The sequence below is a fragment of the Lytechinus pictus genome, chromosome 11 (assembly GCF_037042905.1).
Source record: "Lytechinus pictus isolate F3 Inbred chromosome 11, Lp3.0, whole genome shotgun sequence".
NCBI classification, from domain to species: Eukaryota; Metazoa; Echinodermata; class Echinoidea; order Temnopleuroida; family Toxopneustidae; genus Lytechinus; species Lytechinus pictus.
This window is the reverse complement of record NC_087255.1, coordinates 21,633,619-21,657,314: the sequence shown is the minus strand read 5'-3', so window position 1 is coordinate 21,657,314 and position 23,696 is coordinate 21,633,619. Positions and strand designations below refer to the sequence as shown.

The following is a 23,696-nucleotide window of genomic DNA, read 5'->3' as shown; positions in this document are numbered from 1 at the left end:
AAAAATGGTTCCTTTCCTCAGATTTATAATCTTGTTTAAGTGACTGAATGTCTATAAAGACCACAATAATAGTATTTCTTGAAATTTTTCCCCCTGTTAATTATAATAACGGCATATTTACCTAGGATAGATACTTAAGCTCCGAAAACTGTTCTCCCAGCGGGCCCTGCTATTATTATTAACTTGGCATTAGCTGGGCTACCTAGGCGCTCAAGCATTCAAGGAATTTCTTCCTACTGGGTACTAATTCACCTCACCTGGGTTGAGTGGAGCACTATGTGGGTAAATTTCATGCTGAAGGAAAACGACATGGCTAAGAATCGAACCCATGTTCCTCAGATTGAAAGACAAGAGTCATAACCACTAGACCACAATGCCCCCATAAATGAAAGGAATCTCTCCATAAAGACCACTTTTTGTCTCCCTTCTATTATCTCTACATACAGGTTTTACTGTAATTACATGTAAATATAAATGCGTCAGTAATTTAAACATAGTTTACTCTAAATCTAGCTGCTTGGCCCATGATCACTTGTGCATACTGAATTTTCAGAGGATTTCTATTTCTGATTTCTCTTTCGAACAATAGAATATGGATTTTCATGTTTTTTTTTTTTCTTTTTTCAACAGTTATTTTTATTTTTTTACTCCAACAGGAACATTGTCTGTAGCTTTCCTACTCATATATATCTGTGTTACAGCCAGCCATTGGAAAATCAATGTCAATTTTGATTCTTCTGATCACCAGAATTACGTAGAATGTAAGTTCATTTAATTTCATTTCATTTTGTTAATTTCCATTTTCAACAATTACAGTTTGTTTTGTACATTCTTACATACAAATAACAAAACACATTTCAAGTATCCCTGTACAAAAATTATATTCAAGATTATTACATATATCAGGTTGAAAATGGAGGAGGCTGCTAAAAAGCGGAGTTTGTGCAGCCTCCTAATCACTAAAAGCATATACATGTAATAAACCATGTATTTTATTAAATTTTATACTTGCTTTCCTTCATTATATATTAATATTTCTGTCTACATTATTTATTGCAAAAGCAATAGCAAGTCACATTCTTTTATACAATTTACTTGCTGTCATTCATTATACTTTATACCTAAGTTATTTATTATTTAGATTAAATTATCATTTGAATTGAATTATTTAATTTCAAATTTATGCTGATTTGCTCATGCATTATTTTTTTTATTTATCCACAACTTCAGAGGTGATGGTTGATCAAATCTCATAGAATTTATATAAGTTCATGTGCTGTCTAACAAAACAAAAAAATTTTATTTTGCTTTTAGAAATGCTTCTGATAATTATTTCACAATTTTGTTAAATCAGTGCACTATCTAATCTTATTATTTGTTGTTTAAAATTCCCTGATACGAGAGAAAATAGGAGTTTGGGGAGAAAGGGAAGACGTTAGGGGGAGAAAGAGAGAGGGAGGATGATGGATCTATATTCACATGCATTTCAACTGCATCAATTTCAAAAGTTATTTGATATTATGTTTTGAAAGTTATTTTATATATTGCTGAAATTATGTTTCTTATCACCACAACACTCTTTTCATTGAAAAATAATCAGTCAATAACATTCTTCAAGGAATTATCTATTTATTAACATTCATATGAGTAACCATTGTCACTCCTCTTTTTTATCTGCATTGAATGCTTTTAGCTTTCGTACCCTGGGGGCTGTTTCACAAAAAAGTCAAATTACTTTAAAAAGTCATACTTACGCGACATATTTCATTATTTTTTTTTTTATAGTTTTGTTGTTGGTTTCAGGGTTTGGGAGTTATTATCAAACAAACATCTTTGCTTGGAAATTTCTTAAACAATATCCCAAGGCTCCACACTAACTTTTTTCTTGGTGGCCCGATCGGTCCACCAAAATCATCAATTTCATATTTTTGGTGGCCCGTAAAGCAAATTTAGTGGCCCTAAAACAATAGAAAATAATAGAATTTATCAAAAATTTGGTAGCCCAACCAGGCCACCAAGTGTTGGCTTTTACAGAATATTTGTGGCCCAACTCTCATTTTTGGTTGCCCCGGGCCACTGCTAATGTCGAGCCCTGAATATCCTCAAAATATCTTAATGAAAGTACACTTTACCTCTTGTGAAACTGCCCCCTGTATGATTATAACATGCATTTTCTGTTTTCTGCAGTATTTCATTGGAGTTTCCCCTCTATGTCTGGTATGCTGGCGCTCGGGTATTTCATTCACAACGCTGTATCTTCCATCATGCGCAATCAGGCTCGCCCTGAGAATAATGTAAGGGTTGATTCCATAATGAAAGAATTGCGATCAAATGCAACTTGACATTCAACCAATGAAATTTGCGTATATGGGTCTTCAACTTGATTTTTAAAGTTGCGTTTAATGCTAAAAGAAAGTAGTTGCAGCAAATAATTATTTCATGAAAAAGTTTTTAAAATCAAATTTAATTGCCACCACATTGTAATAGATCTCTTTCTGGTATATTGAAACAAACCTATCTTTGTGAAATCATGAAATAATTTTGATGATCACTAACTCAAACAGGCATATGTGGGACAGTGCATTAATATTGCTTGGAAAAATACCCGACATTTTATGGAATTCTGTACTTATTTTGCTCATTTCTCAGCAATTACACATTTTTTCCCATAGCCATTTGGCACATATTTTTTTATTCATACGTACAAACACTTGGGTGGTCATTTTATTGGATTCTGTTTTAACTCTGTTTGAGATCGTTACAACAACTGGCATTTATCTTTAAACGCAACTGTTTCCTCAAAAGTTCTGACTCCCACCTCGTTTATCTGGCCGTTTCAGGATCAGTGCTAATCGAAATGAAGGATATGGCTGGATACAAAATTAATGTAGTGGGAAAACATTTATAGGATATAGGGCCCATTTTCAAAATAAGATAATATTTTGTTGGTGCCATGTTTGTTGCTAATCAATTGTTTCTATCTCTGTATATATGATAAAAAGTGATTGAAAGGAAAGATTACCCAACAAAAACATTTCGGAAAGCTTTTCATCAACAGTCGTCGTCTGACAAATATGAAAACTTTCCTTGATTTGGTTGGCTTAGGTACCGTTGTAACTGTCAGGTCAAACATCTGACAGATTCTTTCATGAATCCCCAGGACTATTTTATCTAGGTGGTATATCTGCAAGTTTCTTTTTTAATTAGAAAATGTAGGTTTTAGACTAACTGGATAAAGAATATTAGAGGGAAGATGTTGAGGAGATGTGGTTTGTTAAAAGAAGAATCTGGATACATCTGATTTGGTTTTTTTAAATAAGACTGATGGGATTTGAACTTGGATCAAAATTGGGGATATTTTTCTCTCAATTTAGAGAAACTCTATTTATGGGGTCTTATTCTGGGCAACACATAGTGTAATAAAACTTATTTTCATAGAGTCGAGATCTTAGAATTGTGGTTCAACATTAAAATCAAAAAAACTTTGCGTTTTAAATTATAATCAGTTTACAACATTACTAAAAAATTTCCTAAATCACAGGAACATCTTTTGATCACCACACAGCTCTGTTTTAATTTTGATAGCATAAATTGTTGAAATGTTTTGACTGTTTTTTGATAAGTAAAAAAAAAAAGGAAAATCCTAGAAAATCAAGTTGCAGTAGGTTGGCATTTCCCAGAAATTATTCCTTGGCGAGTTTGTGCCATTACAAGTACCATCAGGTCAATTCAAGTACTAGATTTCTTTTCAATTCGTTTATTGATAATGGATTGTAAATTTTGTTTTAGAGTATTTTATTGATGGTCTATCATGGTCTTTCGTGGTGTTTCTTTAAGTTTCCTAGGAAAAAGGATAAGTCACATTTTCAGCTGCAGAGGGTTCAGGTTGCACTGCCATTCCACTTTTCTCTCTTGTATTTCTTCATAATCTGTGTATTCTGTTCCATTTTCTCCACTTATGCTTTTATATTTCTTGCATTATTTGTTTTGCTCATTTCTCCTCATTTTCCAGCAAAAGTGATATATTTCGCTAATTTTATTCCAAAATATTTCACATGCATACAGCAACCAACTTCTTTTGCTTTTTTAAAAGCTAGTGTAGCACAATTTCATTTCAATATAAGCTGCATTTCCCATAGGCTGTAGAACAAGTTATCTTTGGAAATGGACTCAATGAGTCAAAATGTTTTATTGCATCCCTATTTTCATCTCTTCATGATTACAATATGGTGGTGAGAGTATATTTAGAATTTCTTTCACCCGTCATGCTATGCTTTTTACACAACTTTGTTAAATGGAATATTTTTGTAAAAACAATATTAAAGAAGCATTCATCAATAGCTATTTAATTATTATTTGAAGCTAAGTACTCGTCACTTATTTATATCATCAAGCAACATTTCTATTTCAGCAATTATTAATTCATCTTTTAATTGCCTTTGTTAATATAAATCAAGAACACCACTTACAGCACATGTTATTGTATATTGATTTGATAATTGTATTTTAATTTTATGCTGCATTTATAGTCACGACCAAGGATATTTCTGTTAACAATTACAATCAAATCATGAGCATTATCCATCTGCCAATTTGCACTGAATTTCTCTTTTTTATCTGTTGCAATTTCATTGTGGTGCAAGTTGTAGTTTTATTCGCTTTTACAATGTCTTAGTTCAGCTTGACTACATGTATGTTAAGATAAATGCTGCATATTTTTTTATAATCACAAGCTGATATACAACACTGTTAATCAAATATAAAATAATAATCTTACTTTTTCACATTGCGCCTTAGATTTTGATAATGTATAATTTAAAATATAAATCAAATGTATGTTTAATTTACAATATATAAATGTTCTCTATGATTAAACCATTCATATTTTTCATAAAATAATTGGATATTTTGTGCACAATTAAAGTTATTCATAAGATCAATGAAGATATTATCAAAGTAAAGGGAGTTTCCTTTAGTCAATAAAAGCATTGGTCATTTAAGCCATGCGTGTATGAGAATATCGGATTTCATACTACACATGTGTGTTCGTTACCCAGCTATTCTGCCCTCTAGTGGCAAAGTGAAAGCATGTGATATTTCTTAATAAAAAGAGCAAGATCCATCATTTAAAAATTTTAACACAATGCTACAGTGTCGTGTCTAACATATCTGTAAGGAGAATGGATGTTCATGGGTAATATTTTGCCCAGACAACGTGTAAGCTACATGTTGGTCAAAATATTGAAATATTGTTATAAACTAGCATTTGGTTTGATATGTCACTTGCCGCTTTTGAAATTGCAGAAAAGAAATGTATAATGTTATGAGGCATTTACATTGATCATTTAAATTATTTTATGGGAAAAACATCTGTAGAATTCTTTTAATAAGATCAAGCTCAGGGAAAAACGCCTGCAAAATTGTGAATACATTGTGCTAGTGGACTAATAGTCAACAAATCTGACTTGGTTCTGATAGCACAATGTACTGCCCAATATATCTTGCTATTAAAGGCAAGATAGAGTACATACAATAGATGCATGGTTAGATGTCACGCATGAGCAGCTGCCAGTACCTCATTCCAAGTGTTGGGGTTATTTTATACTGAAAAAAATCAATTCATGACTACACAAGTACACGGAATAATTTTCTAAGAACCTGCCCCATCCCTCTCCCCCAATCACTTTGGTACACATAGAAACCACTTTTTGAAAGACTCTATATAACATCTTTTTTAATCCTTATGATATCTGAAATTTATGATACAAAAATTATAGGGTATAAAAGGTAGTGGGTGTGAAATGATAGGAAAATCATTTATCATGCTGCAAAGAAATATATGCAATTAATGTTACTTCCTTTCAGACAACACAAATGCTACAGATTGACATGAATCACAACTTTGTGATATTGTGTATTAAACCCCAATATGAAGTACATGTATAGCTTCATGTATTTAATAATAAAATGAGGAGAAAATAACTGTTATTGCATGAATATGATCCTTCCCATGTGTTCTCTTTGTGGCTAACCTATTGTTCGTTCTCACCCCTTTGCTTTCTGTCCGTCTGTTATTCATCTGCATGTATTCTTCCCTTGTTCCTTCTCTCCTTCCTCCCTTTCAATGATGGAATACGCAGTGTTTAGCTGGAACTTTCCTGCACTGAGTGGGATGTTAGCATTGGGATTTTTCATTCACAATTGCGTCTCGTCGATTTTAAGGAATCAGAGTCGGCCAGAGAACAACGTAAGTGGGCGTCCTCTTTTAAATCCTCAGAAATAACTGGATGATATTTGATTGGCCACGTCTGGAAACACAAATGACATAAAGATATGTCATAGTTTAGTTGCCTTTCTGGGTAATGTTTTAAAATGATGCCAGAATACATTTTTGTGATGTAATAAAGGAGCTTCAAGAGATGAGGTCACATGACATGTATTTCCTTGTAATCGGGTTTGTTACTGTCAAGAAAAAAATATTTAGATCATGCAATGTAGCCTCTTTCATAGTCACAGCGACAATTTTGGGTTCATATTGTGTTCTTTAAGTTTTCATGCTGTTTATTCAAATAAAAAGTGAAATATTTCAATTCCATATGAGTTATTTGCCCCCAAAGTCAATACTACATACTCCCATGAAATTAGCAGCATCAATATCACCATCAAAATACATTTTATAAGCACCTCTGTAGATTCCATTTTTGTATAGTTAGAAAGGATCTGCTTTTTAAATTGATTTCCAGTTTGGTTTCCATCTCTTCGAGCTCCTTGAGTAAATTAAGTAAATGATATTGAGGATGTAAAATGAGTTTACCAAAGGTACAAATTCCAATTGAAATGTGCGGGCCATTGCCTGCCCGTGAATACCTTGATATGGTTGGGGTATGGTATCTTCAAAAGCAAAGATGGATGAGTACGTTGTATATTGTAGATAGTATGAACAAGTTCAACTCTTACTTGGTTGGTTTATTTCAGGGTCGTGACCTAACGATAGCTTACTGTCTTGTGGCAGGAACCTATACCTTTGTGGCTGTTATATTCTACATAACTTTTCCCTGCCAAAAGTTCTGCATTTCAGATGTAAGTATTCGGATTACACTCTCAGTTTTAAAGAAGCAACTGTAATAAGTTTCTTAACCTGCGTTTAAGCAGTCTTAGGCTGAAAGAGGTTCTATTCTTAACTTTGAAGGAAATCAGGGGTTTAAGACAAGATCTTTTATGACTGAACATAGTTTGGTGTCATAAGTATTAACAAATTGATTTTAACTGGCAGTAATTTCTTTACCATGAAAACATTAGACTTAACATAAAGGCCTGTGTACTCAAGAGGCTTCAATTGTGGTACAAAACAATGGATTATGTAGATTTCTCCTATTATTGCACTTCATTCAATCATACATTTAGCACCCTTTTCCAAAGTGCACATTTGTAATTGGCCTATTCTTAGTGTACAGTGTATGTGTTGAAATAAGATTAATTATGTACAATAAATCTGCATAGTTCATGGTTTTGCACCATGGTACAATTGAAACCTCTTTTGGGAATACGGGCCAAAGGGTCTGTAAGAGTCCAGACAATGTCTTAATGTTTGGCTAGCCGTAGTTATTGATATTCTACACAAATTTATTATTGCACTGATGGGATGTATTTGATTTTATAGCTAGGCTATTCCATTTACTTTCTTCCTCCCCCCCCCCTTCCCATTAAAACCTATATCAAGCATTACATCACAATAATATTTTGCATTAATTTATGTGTTAAACATAAACATAACATCAAATATTTGGATAATGCATGCTGTGAAAGTACCATTATTACTATGATTATGTCAAACTCATTTAATGTTTTAGAATTTCTTGAAGAACTTCAAGCAAGGGGATGTCTTTGCCTTCACGGCCAGGCTGTTCCTGCTGTTCCAGATGGTGACCCTCTTCCCTCTGTTAGTTTACATCACCAGGGTCCAGCTGATGGATCAGCTCTTTGGCAATGCTTATCCAAGGTTTGTATAGACAGCCTACATAACAATAATAGTACATATGATTTATATAGTGCACTTTCATCTTAATCTTAATTTTATTTAGACAAAACTTAAGAAAAAACTTCATATATCTGGTCCCTAGATTGAGCGATTTGCCTAGTTTCAGTGAGGGATGATTGGTTTGACGATTAATAAACTGTTTCACTTGACTTATTGCATATAACTCTTACTCTGCCAGGCCCAATACCCCTCTACTGCCAGGGATATTCGAGGGAATCCTAAATTGACCGAAACGTGAGCAGTGACTGATTTTAAAACGGTCATAATTCTTTACCCGTACGTTGTATAATAAAACCTTCTACACATGAAATGGTGCATGGTTCATGGGCTTTATGGTCGTGTTATTATCTTTCATATTCGCGTCTGGAAAAATGGAGAAAAGATGTAATATTTTACATCGTTTTTTTTTCAATAAGTAAAACCTAGAAAATTATGATTTCATGAACATTTCAAAGAGTAAATAACCTGAGGAATTGTAGAGATACCAAGAAATTAAGAAGATACAATGAAAGTTCAATGTTTACCCTTTCAAATGACGTATCTATTGATGAAATTGAACAAACAGAAATAACGAAAAATAATGCTCTTTTGAATTATATACTATTTTGCTTTCAAGTTATTTCCTCTGAAGTACGAGAGAGTATGTATATACACACGCAATTGAAAGCGACCTTTTCCAAAAAAGGGCATTGTCGTCGATCAAGTGACCAATCACAGCACAGCTGCGATCCCCACGCAAACACATACAATAATATATTAGAGCCATGTATCTTCAAAGTGCGGCCAACCGTACCCTTTCATTCGTGTAGTCTTCAAAATAAGACTCTGTAATTTTTTTATTCGTAGTGTAACAAACAAAGTCATTGCCAGTCAGAAGGAGACAAAATATAAAAGAACTAAAGATGATATATTGAAATAAAGATAAAGAGGGGTCGGACATATTCAATACTTACAAGTTTGGGGTATAAAATCCCACAAAATAATATGGGCGTTCTTGGCAAAGTGCACAGAAGTAAGAAAGAGAAGTTTAGTTTTCGTGAATCAAAGAAGAGGGAATGCAGATCAGTTACAAACAAAAAAAATCAATACAAATTTTCAAAAAGAAAATAGGCCTATTTGTTCTGTATTACTGGTCTGACCAAAGTAGCCACCTGTTAGCATTCTACGCGACTACATTCTTTTGTTCATGCCACCAAGTCATGAACAATAGATGCCCAGACTCTCTTTCATGAGGAATCTCTAATCCGCGCTCCCTCCTGACCTATTATCTAGGAGAGTAATTTAGCGCAGGATGTTCATAGAAATTGGGGCTCACGCGCGTCTTTTGATTTGACTTTTGAATACTTTCAAAGGTTCCGGTATTGATTTCTTATGGGTGACCCAGGTAAAGAGAAAACATTTTGCCCCCCTACAGAAAAATCCTGCATCCGCACAGGGCCTCCCCAGCTCGTAGCACTATCCGTGGTAAAAGAAATAATTTGTTCAGATAACATAGTGTACAATAATATGCGTGGTGTAAAGAAATGTAATATTCAACCCGTTATCATCGTTACCATTTTCATTTCTACTCTCTAAAGTCGTTTTAAAATCCCCTTGATAGTGACGTCAATGATGCAGCAACTAACAGGTTGGTCTGATCGGTTTTGTTAATGTATCCCTTTCTTTCTTTTCCTCAAAACATCTGATATTACTGTATATACTCCGTTTACTTTTTCTCTGACCAATGGTTTGATTTAGCAAAGGAAAAACATCCACCTTGAAAAAAAATAAATCTTGAGACGAATAAAGCGGTATTATCGGCTGTTTTAATCATCACATTTTGTTTTGCTTCTTCCTATTTTATTAGAGGACAATATTGAACGATCAATATTTTTGTGAGAAGTTTGAATATGATATTGATAAGCATAACAATGTCAGTCATTCTTTTTTTTAATGGTTTGGGCTATAAAAACACAAACGATTATGAACCGTTATTTACCTGATCTTAAATTTATGAAGAGAGAGTTTGGCTGCAGAAGGAATGCAATTGATATGATTACAACAATTATTTTTTAATAATAATCATAATGATGATGATGACGATTCTGATGGCAATAACATTAATACTAATAAGAAGAAGGTGAAGGAGAAGAATAATGATACTAATGATAATAACAATAACAATAACAATAATGATAATAATGATTACGATAATAGTAATACTAATTATGATAATAATAATAACAATAATAAATTAATAAATAAATAATGAGTGTGATGACTGCAGTGCGACGAGAGTTGGAAATGACAGACTTCTTTACTCATATATTTATAACGAGAACAATTTTGTGAGAATGCTAAAAAATAAAGTATGAGACCTTTCCCCCTGCCCCCCCCCTCCCCCAAAAAAATCTCCCCCAAACCTTGCACATTTGCAGGCAGAAAAAAGACTTGACACAAGAATACTACCATACCGGCATGCAAAAGACCCGATCGATAGCGCATGAATATTCATAAAACAATAGCGAATGGGCGAGTAGCGTTGGGTGAGAGACATTGTACCGCTCTGTCATTGGTCAATTCCGAGCTGAATGCCTTCGCACACTCGCCTTTGCTCTGCCCATAGAATTACGTGTATTGCTACACACAACCTTTATATCACACGTGTCCATAGGGAAACCTTGATTCAGATCGCGGCAATATCCGAAATCAACTCTTCAAAAAATGATGCAAAAATGCCATTTTACTCAAAAAATGTCTATGTAAACCACTATTTTTTATATGACAAAATCAATTGTGAATTCCTTGCCAATATAACAACATAAAAAACACAAAATATGGTGTTGATTTTCTGGCTGTAATATTGGTTAAACAAAAAAAAGTTACTTGGGCAACTATAGCTGCCAATGGCTCTTAAAGAGATAAAGTTGCCTTTTTGGGGGGCTTTTCTTTTGTAACGTACTGTACTTTGTATGGATTTTTTTTTCTTCCCAGTCCTTTTAAAGTTTTTTTTAATTGTTTTTATGTTTTTACGGTGCACTCATTACAAGCTTTGTCTACTGAGTTGTCACCCCCATTATATTGTCACTTTTAGAAATGTATTAATGCTTGAATGCTTTGGAAATAAATATTAAATTGAAATATAAATTGAATTTATTAGATGCTCAAGGTGCTTCAGAGTAAATAAGACAAAAAAAAGGTTCAAACTGTAACAATGAATACACAATTTGCAAGGTGCTACAGAACTTTTCAGAAGTGTTTGCCCGATTGCGCAAGTAAACTTTTAAATAGTTGGAATATACTTGCCTAAAAATCTATTGCACTTGCCCAAAAAAATCCTTGAAAAAAAGTTTTACCTCTTGAAAAGAAAGTTTTGCAGTTTTATAAACCATTGGCCTTTTTCTCTCTTTTGACATGAACTGATCTACCTTGTTATTGCATTTCTTTTTCGAAAGTGATTTTATCTTGCCTGCCATGACCAAAATTAGGGTCAATATCATATCATATCGACCCTAATTTTGGTCATTCTACTGTGAGAATTTTGCTTTCTACTGTGTGAATTTGCTTGCCCAATTCGGGCAAGTAGTTTTGGTCTTTACCTCGAAACACTTGCCCGACTAACTTTTACTTGCCCCGGGCAATCGGGCAAGTGCTTATGTAGCACCCTGCATAATTGGTTGTTTGTCAAAAAGCATTGTTATTCAGGTATGTCTTCACTTGGTCTACCAGCAGTTGGTCTTTTTCCCAGATAGTCTAATACCACATAGGCTGCCGGTAATTCTGTTTGGTCTACTGTCAATTTGGCCTAATTGCCATTTGTTCTAATTCTCATTTAGTGCAATGCTTGAGTGGTCTAATTTCCACTTCTACTTTAACATCTTTTATTTTTCAAATGAAAATTTGGGTCACAAACTGTTCATCTATAAACCATGTAGACGAATGGGTTTTAGGCCAAGTGGATATCAGACATTTGAATGTTAAATAGAGCATCTTTCTATCACCTTATGCAAAATCTTGCCCCATCGCACTCATGCTTGTTTGCTTTATGCGTAATGGTTGAGGGGATTGCCAATTTTTTTTTTTTTTTTTTAGATTAGACAAAATGGGTTAAGTGGCATTTAGACCAAATGATTGGAAGACAAACTGGTTGTAAAAAAAAAAAAATTGGAGTAGACCTTGCAGAATGATACAAATCAGAAAGTAGGCAAAGCAATCACAGACCAATAGGAAATTAAAGCTAACGGTATTACATGTATATGCAGGTTGGTGATCATCATAAAAAATATCACGTTGTCTATGATTATACCTGATTTATTATGGTGATCACCCATCTATAAACACTTTTTAATCTCACACACCAGATGTAAAGGTGAGACTAAGGTATCTAATAAATAGCATCTTTCAATCACATGGTGGTGGTGTCAGAGGTCACATGCCTACATGTAGGTTGAAGGTCATTTGAGGTCAATTTGGGGAAGACAAATAACTTGGTAAAAATTGCTGCAATCGCAACCAAACTTTATACTATAGGTAACACATGCATTGGGTACATGAATGTCATTGTACACGTGCTTGGAGGGGATGAATGGTGGACGCAAAAGTTGACATAATCCATGTCACCTGACTGGCTCACAACTCATCATTTGAGGAAGATCCATATATCCATTTTATAGTTGATAATCTGTAAATAAATTAAGTTTATATACTCCAATATGTCAAATTGTAGTCGAGGCTGGTACTTCCGAGTCAGGAGGCCGCTCTAGAAAACATCCCATAGACTTTGTACGTGTGAGTCGGCCTGAGGCCACTTCCAAGGCCGGCATAAATGTGTTGAGGTCAGCCTCGGCTATACATCCCTGTCCAAAGTATTGGCTTATACAGTGCTTGACTCCATCTTTCTTTTCTTGGTTTATCTCTTCAGCTGGAAGCACATGGTAGTATATAATCTCATCCTGGTGTGCATATGTTGTCTCTTTGCAATCTTTATGCCTCATATTGGAAAAATTATCAGGTAAGATGAGATCCAAATATGATCCTTTACATAAAGACTTTTTACTAAGAGCGAGCTGTATTAAATCTAATTAAAAAGAAATTAATTGAGCAATTCGCATGTCAAAAGACTTCTTTTTCTTAATTATCTTATAATGATCAAGTTACTCCCATGCAATGATGGTGACCAGTAGAAACGTTTATGGCTTGTTCAGACATAATGGCCCATATTCTGAAGTTAACTTAGTCCATGTTTTAACACTGTGTTATAATTATGGTAAGCCGAAAATGTCAAAATGTTGTTTACATTGTATATGGCTATCCATTGTTAAACCATAACTAAAGACCAGAGATGATAATATGGGCCAATATGACAAACATGATGCAAAAAAAAGCTAAGCTTTATTCAGACATGCCAATACATATTCATTGCTGAAGATCAAGAAATTTTACTCAAAGTTGGACTGACAAACTCAAGACATCCTCTTTTATGCTTTAATTATCTTCAGACTTGATTGTTTCTTGGCTATATTTGTAGCCAGGCATAAAATAGTGTGCCTCTCTTCAACTTTTTGTTTCACCATATCCTTATACAGATAACGATTATGAGATTTGTTGAGTTGACTTACTTTGATAATTATCCCAAGTTGAATAGCCTCAGCCAATGCAAGTCAGCTGACATACTTGTTTGACAAATGAAATACAGTTAAGCCTGTTTACAGTGGGCATTTAAAAGAATTTTTAAAAGGTGGTCTTTGTGTTTTGTTTATTTATTTATTTATTTATCTATTTATTCATTTATTTATTTATTCATATATGTATTTATTTTGTTCAAAATTATAATCAAATATGTATAAATATGATGATACACAACATAATGATAAATTTCTATCGCATAAATAAGAGTTATACACATAAAAGACAGCATTGTTAATAGAAACATTCTGCCTTTTAGCTTAGTGCTCAGCATTAAGTTGCGAGAAGGGTAACAATAGCATATTATGTTATGCAGGGCTCACTGGTATAGCAGTTTTATAACTTAAGTGGCTACCATATAATTATATTATTTATCTTTTTCACCCCCCCCCCCCAAGGTACTCAGGGGCATTCTGTGGCATGGCCTACGTTTTCACTCTACCAGTGGTCGTCTATCTTCTGTATACCAAGAGACAGGGTAACCTACGCTGGTATCACATAGCATTCCATTCTCTCTTCGTCGTCGTAGGGGTTGCCAATTTCATCTCCCAATTTCTTGTTGAAGATTGACGATTGCAAAGTGTACTTCCCAGAGGAGTTTAATCTATGAAGTTAAATCAACATGTATGTACTTAAATTGGTAACATGAGAAAAGTAATCTATTGACCGGATTTTTATCGCCTGTGTGTACATATAATGTACATGTAAAAGAAAACAGACATATTGCCTCTCTTGATCACTTAAAATGAGATGTGCAGGAAATCAAGTGCTGTTGGAGTTCCACAAGGTTGCATACTTGCACCTAGTTTCTTTTAGAGCATCACATACCACTGCAGCACAGCATTAAACTGTGCATGCACACAGGTCCAGTACAAAGATTCATCAACCTAGTGGCATGTACTTAATTTGTAAAAAAACAAATCATTTGTAACTCTGTCTTCCAGTGTCTTTTATGCTTATGTAATACAAGTTATGTCATGATCTTCACTACATACTGTGGATTTATGACTTAAAGGTATTGTTTAACTTTGTGAGCAGCAGATTTAAAAAATTCTCAAACCAAGATGAAACATGTGTACAAGTGCATGTATTAGAACTAATAAACCCTGAAAACAACCATTATTGAGAATGAAAAGCTAAAACTACAAGGCAAACCCCGATTTTGTAAATAGGCGTCTTATAGACGCCTAAATAGTACACATAAGTGTATGGGATGAAGTTAAGATGGTGTTTTCGGTCACTTTATATTTCAACTTTTGAAGCACTAAATAATTATTTTCGAACGCAATTTTTTCTGGGCTTCATTTTTGTAACATATCACAGACACAGGTGACAAGTGTGACCTTCTAGCTCAGATTTTTAAAAAGTCAAACCAATGTTAACCAATCACTTTAAGTGCAAATACAATGCTGATATGAAAGCTAATTAGATATTAAATCATGCAATGTTACCACAAGTAGTTGAAATATTAAGAGATTAGTTACAAGAGGCACTTGTCTCTGAACAAAAACTCCTTACTTCACTTTTGAAAGCAACCAGGCAAATATACATTTTCTAATATAACTTTTCATTGTGCTAGTGCCCTTTGGCAAGGCATTGATCCTCATTACCAGGTCCCTCAAAGAGGACCTTAAGCCGTTGGTCCTCTTGCTTACAAGCATTCATGTTTTCTTAGCAATCAGGTAAAATAATCACCACCACCACACCTTCAGAAAATATGGTTAAGAAAATAATTTTGTTTTATGTTAAAGGTTTAATGGGGTACTTTTTTAACCGAGGTCCTCATAAGCTATATTTCTGGGGGGTTTTTTATTCACAAAGCCAATAATGGCAACTTGCTTTAGATATAAATTTTTGTTACATAATGATAATGCTGACAATGAAATTTTATGACAACAATCTCTTCTAGATTACCTAAATTACATATTAATGTGTTCTTATTTTCTGCATCAGGTGTACATGATATTGGTAAATTGAATAAGTGTGTTCTCAGATTCCAAACCAGTATTACATGAACCTGGTATTCAGAGAAAAAAAGTCTATCAATTTATACAGTGTAGACATGTAGACATAAATACATACTAAACCAACTTGAAGAGATTTTATTTTTCTTAAATATTTTGAGAATAACCTCTTGATGATTTCCTGTGAATTTGTACGTTTACTCTCATTTTATTTTATTACATTAGAAAGAGAAAACTTTAAAATTATCACAATACTTTGCACAAATTTTAGAGTGTCAATGATATAATGGGATATTTCACCCTGTTGTGTATATTATGATGTATCACTGATATATTCACACTGTTCAACTAAGCAAGGACTTTTGATTGTTCTAAACTCTCTTTATCGAATCCCAAATGCCTGTATATATGTTTTTGCCATATCTTTTGCCTTATATTTGTATGGGTACCATTCTTTAGTTTAATATTTTAGTCTGGTATGCGGGATATTTGAGTTCTTTGTAAGCTTAACAATTGCATGATTTTGTATACATGCAAAAGGGTCTTCCATAGTTAGGATGTAAGAATAAATTTTGATATTTGAATAACCTATTATTTTCAAGTGTTAGGAAAGTTTAATAGCACTGATGTCATCTTGGTCTTAATAAAAAAAAGTAGAAAATGGGAGAAAGATATTACGAAGGTTGACAAAAATCCATTACAGAAAAACAGATTATCAATTTTCAAAGTTGATATTTTGTGTTGGCTCTTGCGAGCAGCTCCCATGATATCTTTAACAGTGTAAATAATTTCCTTTTGTTTAAAAATGTATAATATTATAATAAGGTGCTCAGATTGTGTGTTTACTAATACATGTATAGAAAAAAAACAAAGTGCAATAAAAAATTAATATTATGTATACCATAACAAAAATTAAACAGCTATATAGAATTACATTTTTTTTTTCTTTTTAGCAGGCTTTCATCAGTAAAGTAACTTTGTTTGGGAATAAATTTATAAATCTGTTGTAGAATGGAAAATTTAATTTTTCATGCGCTAATAATATTCTTTGAAGAAATATTGAATAATCTAATGTACTTTTAAACCCACATAAACAAATTTTTTATTTATTCCCTTGTTATGAATTGATTAAGTGTAAAAGATTAAACAAATTAAGCACTAAGTGGTATCGTGAAGTGTTGATTTCGAAAGTAAATAGTTGTGATAACATATCCTTATTGAATTGTCATATTACACTGTGTTTAATGATAGATAACTCATTATCAGGACGAGCGCATAACACATTTTGATGGTTTAATCATTTTCAAAGAATTATTATTTGACTCGTCTCTCATATGCAATTGCTAGTATGCATTGAAACACAACAATTTCCCTGAATAACATACTTGTATATTAGGGCTTATAATTTGTTACTGAGATGTGGAAGTGTGTGTCTACTCAATAATTTTTTTTTTTGCTATAAAATAGAAAAAAAAATCTCAATGAATTCATCTAGCATTCTATAGGGGAATGTAAAGGCCACCGCACACCTTACAACTGGGCCATGATCCCATTTTGGAACAAATTGCATTTTGCTCATTTTCTGAAAATGTGAATGAAAAGTATGTTTTTATACATGTATGAGGTTGAAGTGAACTGAAACAATACTAATATAACGATTTCAGATGATTGCAAGCTTTTATTTTGGACTGAAGGCCAAATTAGTTTTAAAGCGTAGCCAATTGTACGATTGTATTATAATCCGCTTTTATTCTGATAAGGATGATAGCATAGTCACAGATTTGAACAAAGGTATTTTTATGATTATTTAGAACATTTCACAGTAATATATTCCATGTCTCAATATTAACCTCGAATTCTAATACGTTTTGTTCCAAATTCGGGTCGCAGATCAATGGTAAAATGTGCGGTGGCCTTAAGTTATATAGCGTACAGGCCCATCTTTCAGTACTCATGGCGTTTACTGTGAGCATGTACGATGCATCAAGATGTCTAATTGCTTGTTGCTTTTATGCTTATAAAATAGTATAAATGTAATTTATCCTGGAGTATGTTCATCTACTAGTGCTAGTATTATATGAATATTATCATTTTCATGTTGAATAATGAAACAGATGTTGTAACAAAATAGAGCATAAATTTTATTAGTCTTCAGTACTCTTAAAGAATAACTTGATCAGGATGGAATTCCCCATTATCACTCTAATACAAATACTCTATCAGGTTGGAATTCCCAATTATTTTAAATGATAAACAGTTCATCTAATATGTTAATGCTATCTGATAAATTTGCAATCAAGAAACTTTTGACGATCAAACATTAAAATGAAACTATTGTGGTATAAACTTTAAAGGTAAAAAATGTATTTGCAGCAAAAATTATTTCATGAGAAAAACTTTAAAATCAAGTTAAACTGTCACCCTATTATGATCATAGATCTAGATTTGGTACATTTCCAAAAACCTTTCTTGAAATTATGAAATCTTAGCTAAAAAGTGAACGCTTATGATCACTAACACAAAAAGGTTTCGTGAGACAGCGTACTGTTAATATTGCTTGGAAAAATCCCTGATATAAAACACTTAAAAGACCTCTGCAATGTTTTGCATATTCTGGTCTGAAAAGGTGCTCCAGTTTTAAGTGATTATTCTGCTTATGTTGGCTTATGCAAACTCTTCCTTATTTGGTCACCACTATTTTTGCTTGAGTTATACTTCTCATATAGTTTTTCTCTCATTCCCTTGCCTATATTTATGTCAAGAAATATAATCTACTTTTGGAATTCATCTCAACATTATAAGTAGAAGTTATTTCCTTTTATGATTATGTACTTTCTTAAATCCTATCTTTAGTCATGGAAAATCCCCTAAAAAGTGCATTTTACTACATGTATTCCATTTCATTACTTGATCATATTAATGCATGTCCGGGGGGGGGGGGGGGGGAGTCGGGGGCCAGTCGATTGTATTGCTGTACACATGCGAGACCAAATTATTTCCAAACACCCCCTAAACGAGTTTTTCTCTGTATGCAAAATAACCCCAAAGTTGTCGCAAAATATGACCCCTAAACAAGTTTTGTCTTGGCCTGCACACTTTTCAGAAATGAGGAGGAAAAAGCTTGGGGAAAAACATACCCTAAACACGTTTGGCTGGTCTTAAAAAAAAAATACCTGAAATGCGTTTGACCCCTCGATTGTACCATTGACCAGTCTGAGTCTCTCAAAACCACCATTTTCTTTTTAAATCTGTGTTTTTGATACCTTTAACGAGTGCACGCGTGGCCCACGTCCAAAACTGAAAAAAAAACCTTTAAACACGTATTTTTGGTCACGCATGTGTACAGCAATATATTTGACTGCCCCCCACCCACCCCCCCCCCCCCCCCCCCCCCCGGAATGCATGTGCCCCGAAAGAGTTGTGGTGTGAAGGATATAAACTAAAAATGTGTTTTTATCAGTTAATTTACTGATTTTACATCACAATTTTATTTCATCGGGTGCCTGATCAAAGTTAAATATCTGCATATTTTGTCTTGGTTATACATGTATATATAAGAATAAAAACATTACTGAAAATGGGTGGTAGATTTAGATTGAAATCCTAACGGCCGGAAAACTAATGCTTAATTTAAATTCTAATGGGCAAAGGCGTTCGATGACTACCTGTAATATTGCAATGTTTGACGATCCTTGAGTATGCCTCACATTTCTAATCCTGTACCAAAACTTTAGACAGGCTTTAAAGGAGAATGAAACTCTTGGAGCAAGTTAGCTTTTGTGAAAGCAGAAAAATCAAAGAACAAGATCAACAAAAGTTTGAGTAAAATAGGACTAGAAATAGAAGAGTTATGAGCATTTGAATGTCGAGATCACTAATGCTATGGAGATCCTCCCATTGGCAATGCGACCAAGATCTATGATGTCACGGATGAACAACTCTCCCCTTTTGGACACTGAAAATATACCCCAAAACATCTCTCTTTGCTCATTCTAATCATATGACAAACGATTCATCAATGATATAATGTTGTAGTGAAACCTCTGTACTTGTCCACTCATAAAGAGAACACCTCACCTTGTGATAGACTCTATAAAAGTGAGAATATAAGTGAAATAAGTACTAAAGTAATGAGGGAGTTGTACGGGTGTGACATCACAGATCTTGGTCGCATTGCCAATGGGAGGATCTACATGGCATTAGTGATCTCAATATTCAAATGCTCATAACTTTCTTATTATTCATTCAATCTTCCTCAAACTTTCAACAATATGTTTCTTTGATTTTTCTCTTTGATATGGATTCAGCTGGTTTCAAGGGTTTCATTCTCCTTTAAATGTCATCCTACTTGCCCCCCCCCCCCCCCTTTCATTTTGCATGGTTTGTTATAAACTTTGTACTTTGGATGTCTGTAGTTGACGGTCACATAATATCATGTGAGAATGGGATTTAATCTCCCATCATACGATCAAAGATCAGGATGCAAAGTTCAAATGTATTGTATGTAGAGGAACGTGTAGGTGGCTTTGTATTTAATGTTTCATTATAATGTTTCTTTATCATTGTCGTGCACAAGGTGTGCAACATAGACTTGGAGCTTTAGAATGTTGTTTGAATTTATATGGATAAGTTGTACTGAATCCAGGAAGATGTAATAGAATACTATTTCAATTCTCCAGACTTAATTATGTAAGTATCTTGAAATCATATGTCTATGCCTGATAATGTCAACTATTGCATATCTTTGGTTAATTCCACTTTTCCATGTTTGTGGGTATTACATTTGGTGACACAACATTTGCCACGGCGACAATTACTCATGCAGGGCTTGCAATAAGTTTTTTTTGCTAGAGTTAGGTTAAAGGAGAATGAAACCCGTGAAACCAGCTGAATCCATATCAAAGAGAAAAATCAAAGAAACATATTGTTGAAAGTTTGAGGAAGATTGAATGAATAATAAGAAAGTTATGAGCATTTGAATATTGAGATCACTAATGCCATGTATAGATCCTCCCTTTGGCAATGCGACCAAGATCTGTGATGTCACACACGTACAACTCCCTCATTACTTTAGTACTTATTTCACTTATATTCTCACTTTTATAGAGTCTATCACAAGGTGAGGTGTTCCCTTTATGAGAGGACAAGTACAGAGGTTTCACAACATATCATTGATGAATCGTTTGTCATATGATTAGAATGAGCAAAAAGAGATGTTTTGGGGTATATTTTCAGTGTCCAAAAGGGGAGAGTTGTTCATCTGTGACATCATAGATCTTGGTCGCATTGCCAATGGGGGGATCTCCATAGCATTAGTGATCTCAACATTCAAATGCTCATAACTCTTCTATTGCTAGTCCTATTTTACTCAAACTTTTGTTGATCTTATTCTTTGATTTTTCTGCTTTCACAAAAGCTAACTTGCTCCAAGAGTTTCATTCTCCTTTAAGGATAGGGTATAATGCTAAATCAAGGGTTTAAGTTGGTCATTCCATTGGTGTGTAGAATTTACAGCGGAGCAATTGTCGTCGGAGCAGATGACATGGAACCAATACATACACGTATGCGCAAACAATCCCATGTAGCTGTTGTTGGTATATAAAAGTGCATTTCTGAACCCATTTTGTCCTCTTTTTTCCCCCTCTGGAGTTCTGTGTTGGCCAGACAATCAACTTTGTAGTTAATTGTAAAATAAATTATGTTCATATTGTGTGAGATTCACTCATGTAGTCCATGTTTTATATCCATATACATGGACATGTAATAAATCATTCAATCAAAGTGATCTTAATAATTTTCTTCCTTAACTCTTTAATACTATTATTTATCGACAAAACGTGTGCTTAAATCATGTATAGATATACATGTATATGTATTGCATATCATTATTGATGGTTTAATCTTTACTTGGCAACAACAACCTTTTTTTTCCCCTCTTAAATGGACATGTGCTCCTCTTTAATGACGCAGTCACATTTAACTTATGATGACCGTAAGGTATCATTTTTGTACCAATTTCTGTATGTGGATTGCATAGAAATCTGTAATAACAGCTGTTTTCCTGGCAGAGTGTGGACATCATGGACACCATAGGGGAAATGTGACTGCAGCATAAAGCATAAGTTCCCATCTTTTCTGATGAGAAAAAACATAACTTTAGTGTATTAATCTAGAGAGGTTAATCATTAAAATTTGACCAGTAAATCACTCGTCACAGGATATTAGTTTGTCATTGCCCTCATCAAAGGAAGTTATTTCATGGGTGACATGATATTTGTTTCAAATTAAGCTGTGGCTATATGAAGAGTGTATGGACTACATTATTTTGCCGATGAGTGCACCATTTCAATTCTTGTACTGTACTATTTTCCTTCAGAAATAATATATACACAGGACTTAATTGACAAATGAGGTGTCCGTAGTACAATGCATTGCATTGACATACATCATAGGTTCAAAATCTTATGTGGCTTTTAGAACATTCTGTCTACAAGTCAGAGATTATCACGGAAAGTAAGATAATAAACAAAGAACATAAAAATTATAATCCAGCTATGTGGAATATTCAAATGAGGACTTGCTGAAAATCAGAGCTTCGTATGAGGAAATGATTTAATCTTGACTTGTCATATATGTGCTCGAGGTGTTCAATTCTGCATTGTTTTTAACTCTTCTACAACTCAAGTAAACTGAGACATGAATGTCGCTTTCATTGTAATTGATTCTCTCTTACATCATTATGTATTTATATAAAGTATCTTGAATTTCCTTATGTATCACTATAATGCAATAAATATGGCTATTGAAAATAAAATTATAACGAAAAGTTAGTCTTCATTCTTACATTCCAATATCCCAGGTAATCAAGGACATGTATTTTTTTCCAATTCAATTCAAGTTTTATTTACAATAAAAAGCAACATACAACTCGAAAGATGAAAACATAAATTTTACAGAAAATACATGGACATAAACCATTAACATAAATACAAATTATTGAATATTACAACCAATGAATTATACAACAAGATTATAGGCCTACAAAACTCTAAAAAATAAGTATACAAAACTCTAAACACCTTGGATGGTATACAAAACTCTAAACACCTTGGATGGTATACAAAACTCTAAACCTTGGATGGTATACAGAATTCTAAACACCTTGGATGGTATACAAAACTCTAAACACCTTGGATGGTATACAGAATTCTAAACACCTTGGATGGTATACAAAACTCTAAACACCTGGGATGGTATACAAAACTCTAAACACCTTGGATAGTCGCTAGAGGGTATTCATTTGTCTCGCAATCTACTATGGTCAACAAGGAAATTCGTAATCACTCTCGCAAAAAGTGTTCACTAGCTTTCTAGGAAATTCGTGATCACTCTCGCAAAAAGTGTTCACTAGCTTACAAGTTCACGAGCTTTCGAGTGCCGCTGCAACTCTTTATCAAGTGACGAAAATTATCTGATAACGAAGTGTATTTATACCAATCCCCAGGACCGTACGTGCGAACGCGGGAACAATAGGTGGGTACTGATCCGCTATGAATACCCTCTAGCGATTATTTCAGTCCGCAATAATGAACCTATTTAGAACCTTGGATAGTATATAAAACTCTTAACACCTTGGATGGCATACTGATAATTAAATCTCGGTTTAAGCTATTCCAAACTAGAATTTTAAACCACACTTTTATAGAATGCTAGACTTTTGTATTATTTGTTCCATATTCCTGAAAATTATTATGTACGAATTACTTCATTGAAATTCATAATATTTTCCTATTTCACAACTCAGTTATTTCTTTGATAACTTTTTGAAGCAGGATAAAAAAAAATTACTGATGAATGGGTTGGCAACTGGCACTCCATAAATGTGAGTTCTAAGCTCAGGTTTAACTGAATCATGGCTATTGGAATCCCACCCCTGGAGTTTAAAGGAGAATGAAACCCTTGAAACCAGCTGAATCCATATCAAAGAGAAAAATCAAAGAAACACATTGTTGAAAGTTTGAGGAAGATTG

The 23,696-nt window shown here is 33.7% G+C and overlaps 2 protein-coding genes across 5 annotated transcripts in view; both read left to right on the top strand.

Annotated features, from left to right (window-relative positions):
• LOC129270991 (sodium-coupled neutral amino acid transporter 9 homolog) overlaps window positions 1-17,784 on the top strand; it is a 41,159-nt gene extending 23,375 nt beyond the window's left edge. The window contains exons 9-15 of one of the 4 annotated variants that reach the window (XR_010295181.1): window positions 657-761; window positions 2,188-2,294; window positions 6,976-7,080; window positions 7,851-7,999; window positions 12,939-13,028; window positions 14,101-14,717; window positions 15,099-16,866. Coding sequence is in view for 2 of the 4 variants with exons in the window: in XM_064107010.1 (XP_063963080.1) it covers window positions 657-761; window positions 2,188-2,294; window positions 6,976-7,080; window positions 7,851-7,999; window positions 12,939-13,028; window positions 14,101-14,272 (728 nt within the window). In the remaining 2 variants the exon portion in view is untranslated. Of the gene's footprint in view, window positions 1-656; window positions 762-2,187; window positions 2,295-6,140; window positions 6,248-6,975; window positions 7,081-7,850; window positions 8,000-12,938; window positions 13,029-14,100 lie in introns of all 4 variants that reach the window. The other 3 variants (XR_010295182.1, XM_064107010.1, XM_064107011.1) reach the window with 3 other exon arrangements.
• Window positions 17,785-20,163: 2,379 nt separating this feature from the next.
• The window catches only part of LOC129270990 (titin homolog), a 40,665-nt gene continuing 37,132 nt past the window's right edge, over window positions 20,164-23,696 (top strand). The window contains exon 1 of the mRNA XM_064107008.1: window positions 20,164-20,355. The gene's annotated coding sequence lies outside the window, so the exon portion shown is untranslated. The remainder of the gene's footprint in view (window positions 20,356-23,696) is intronic.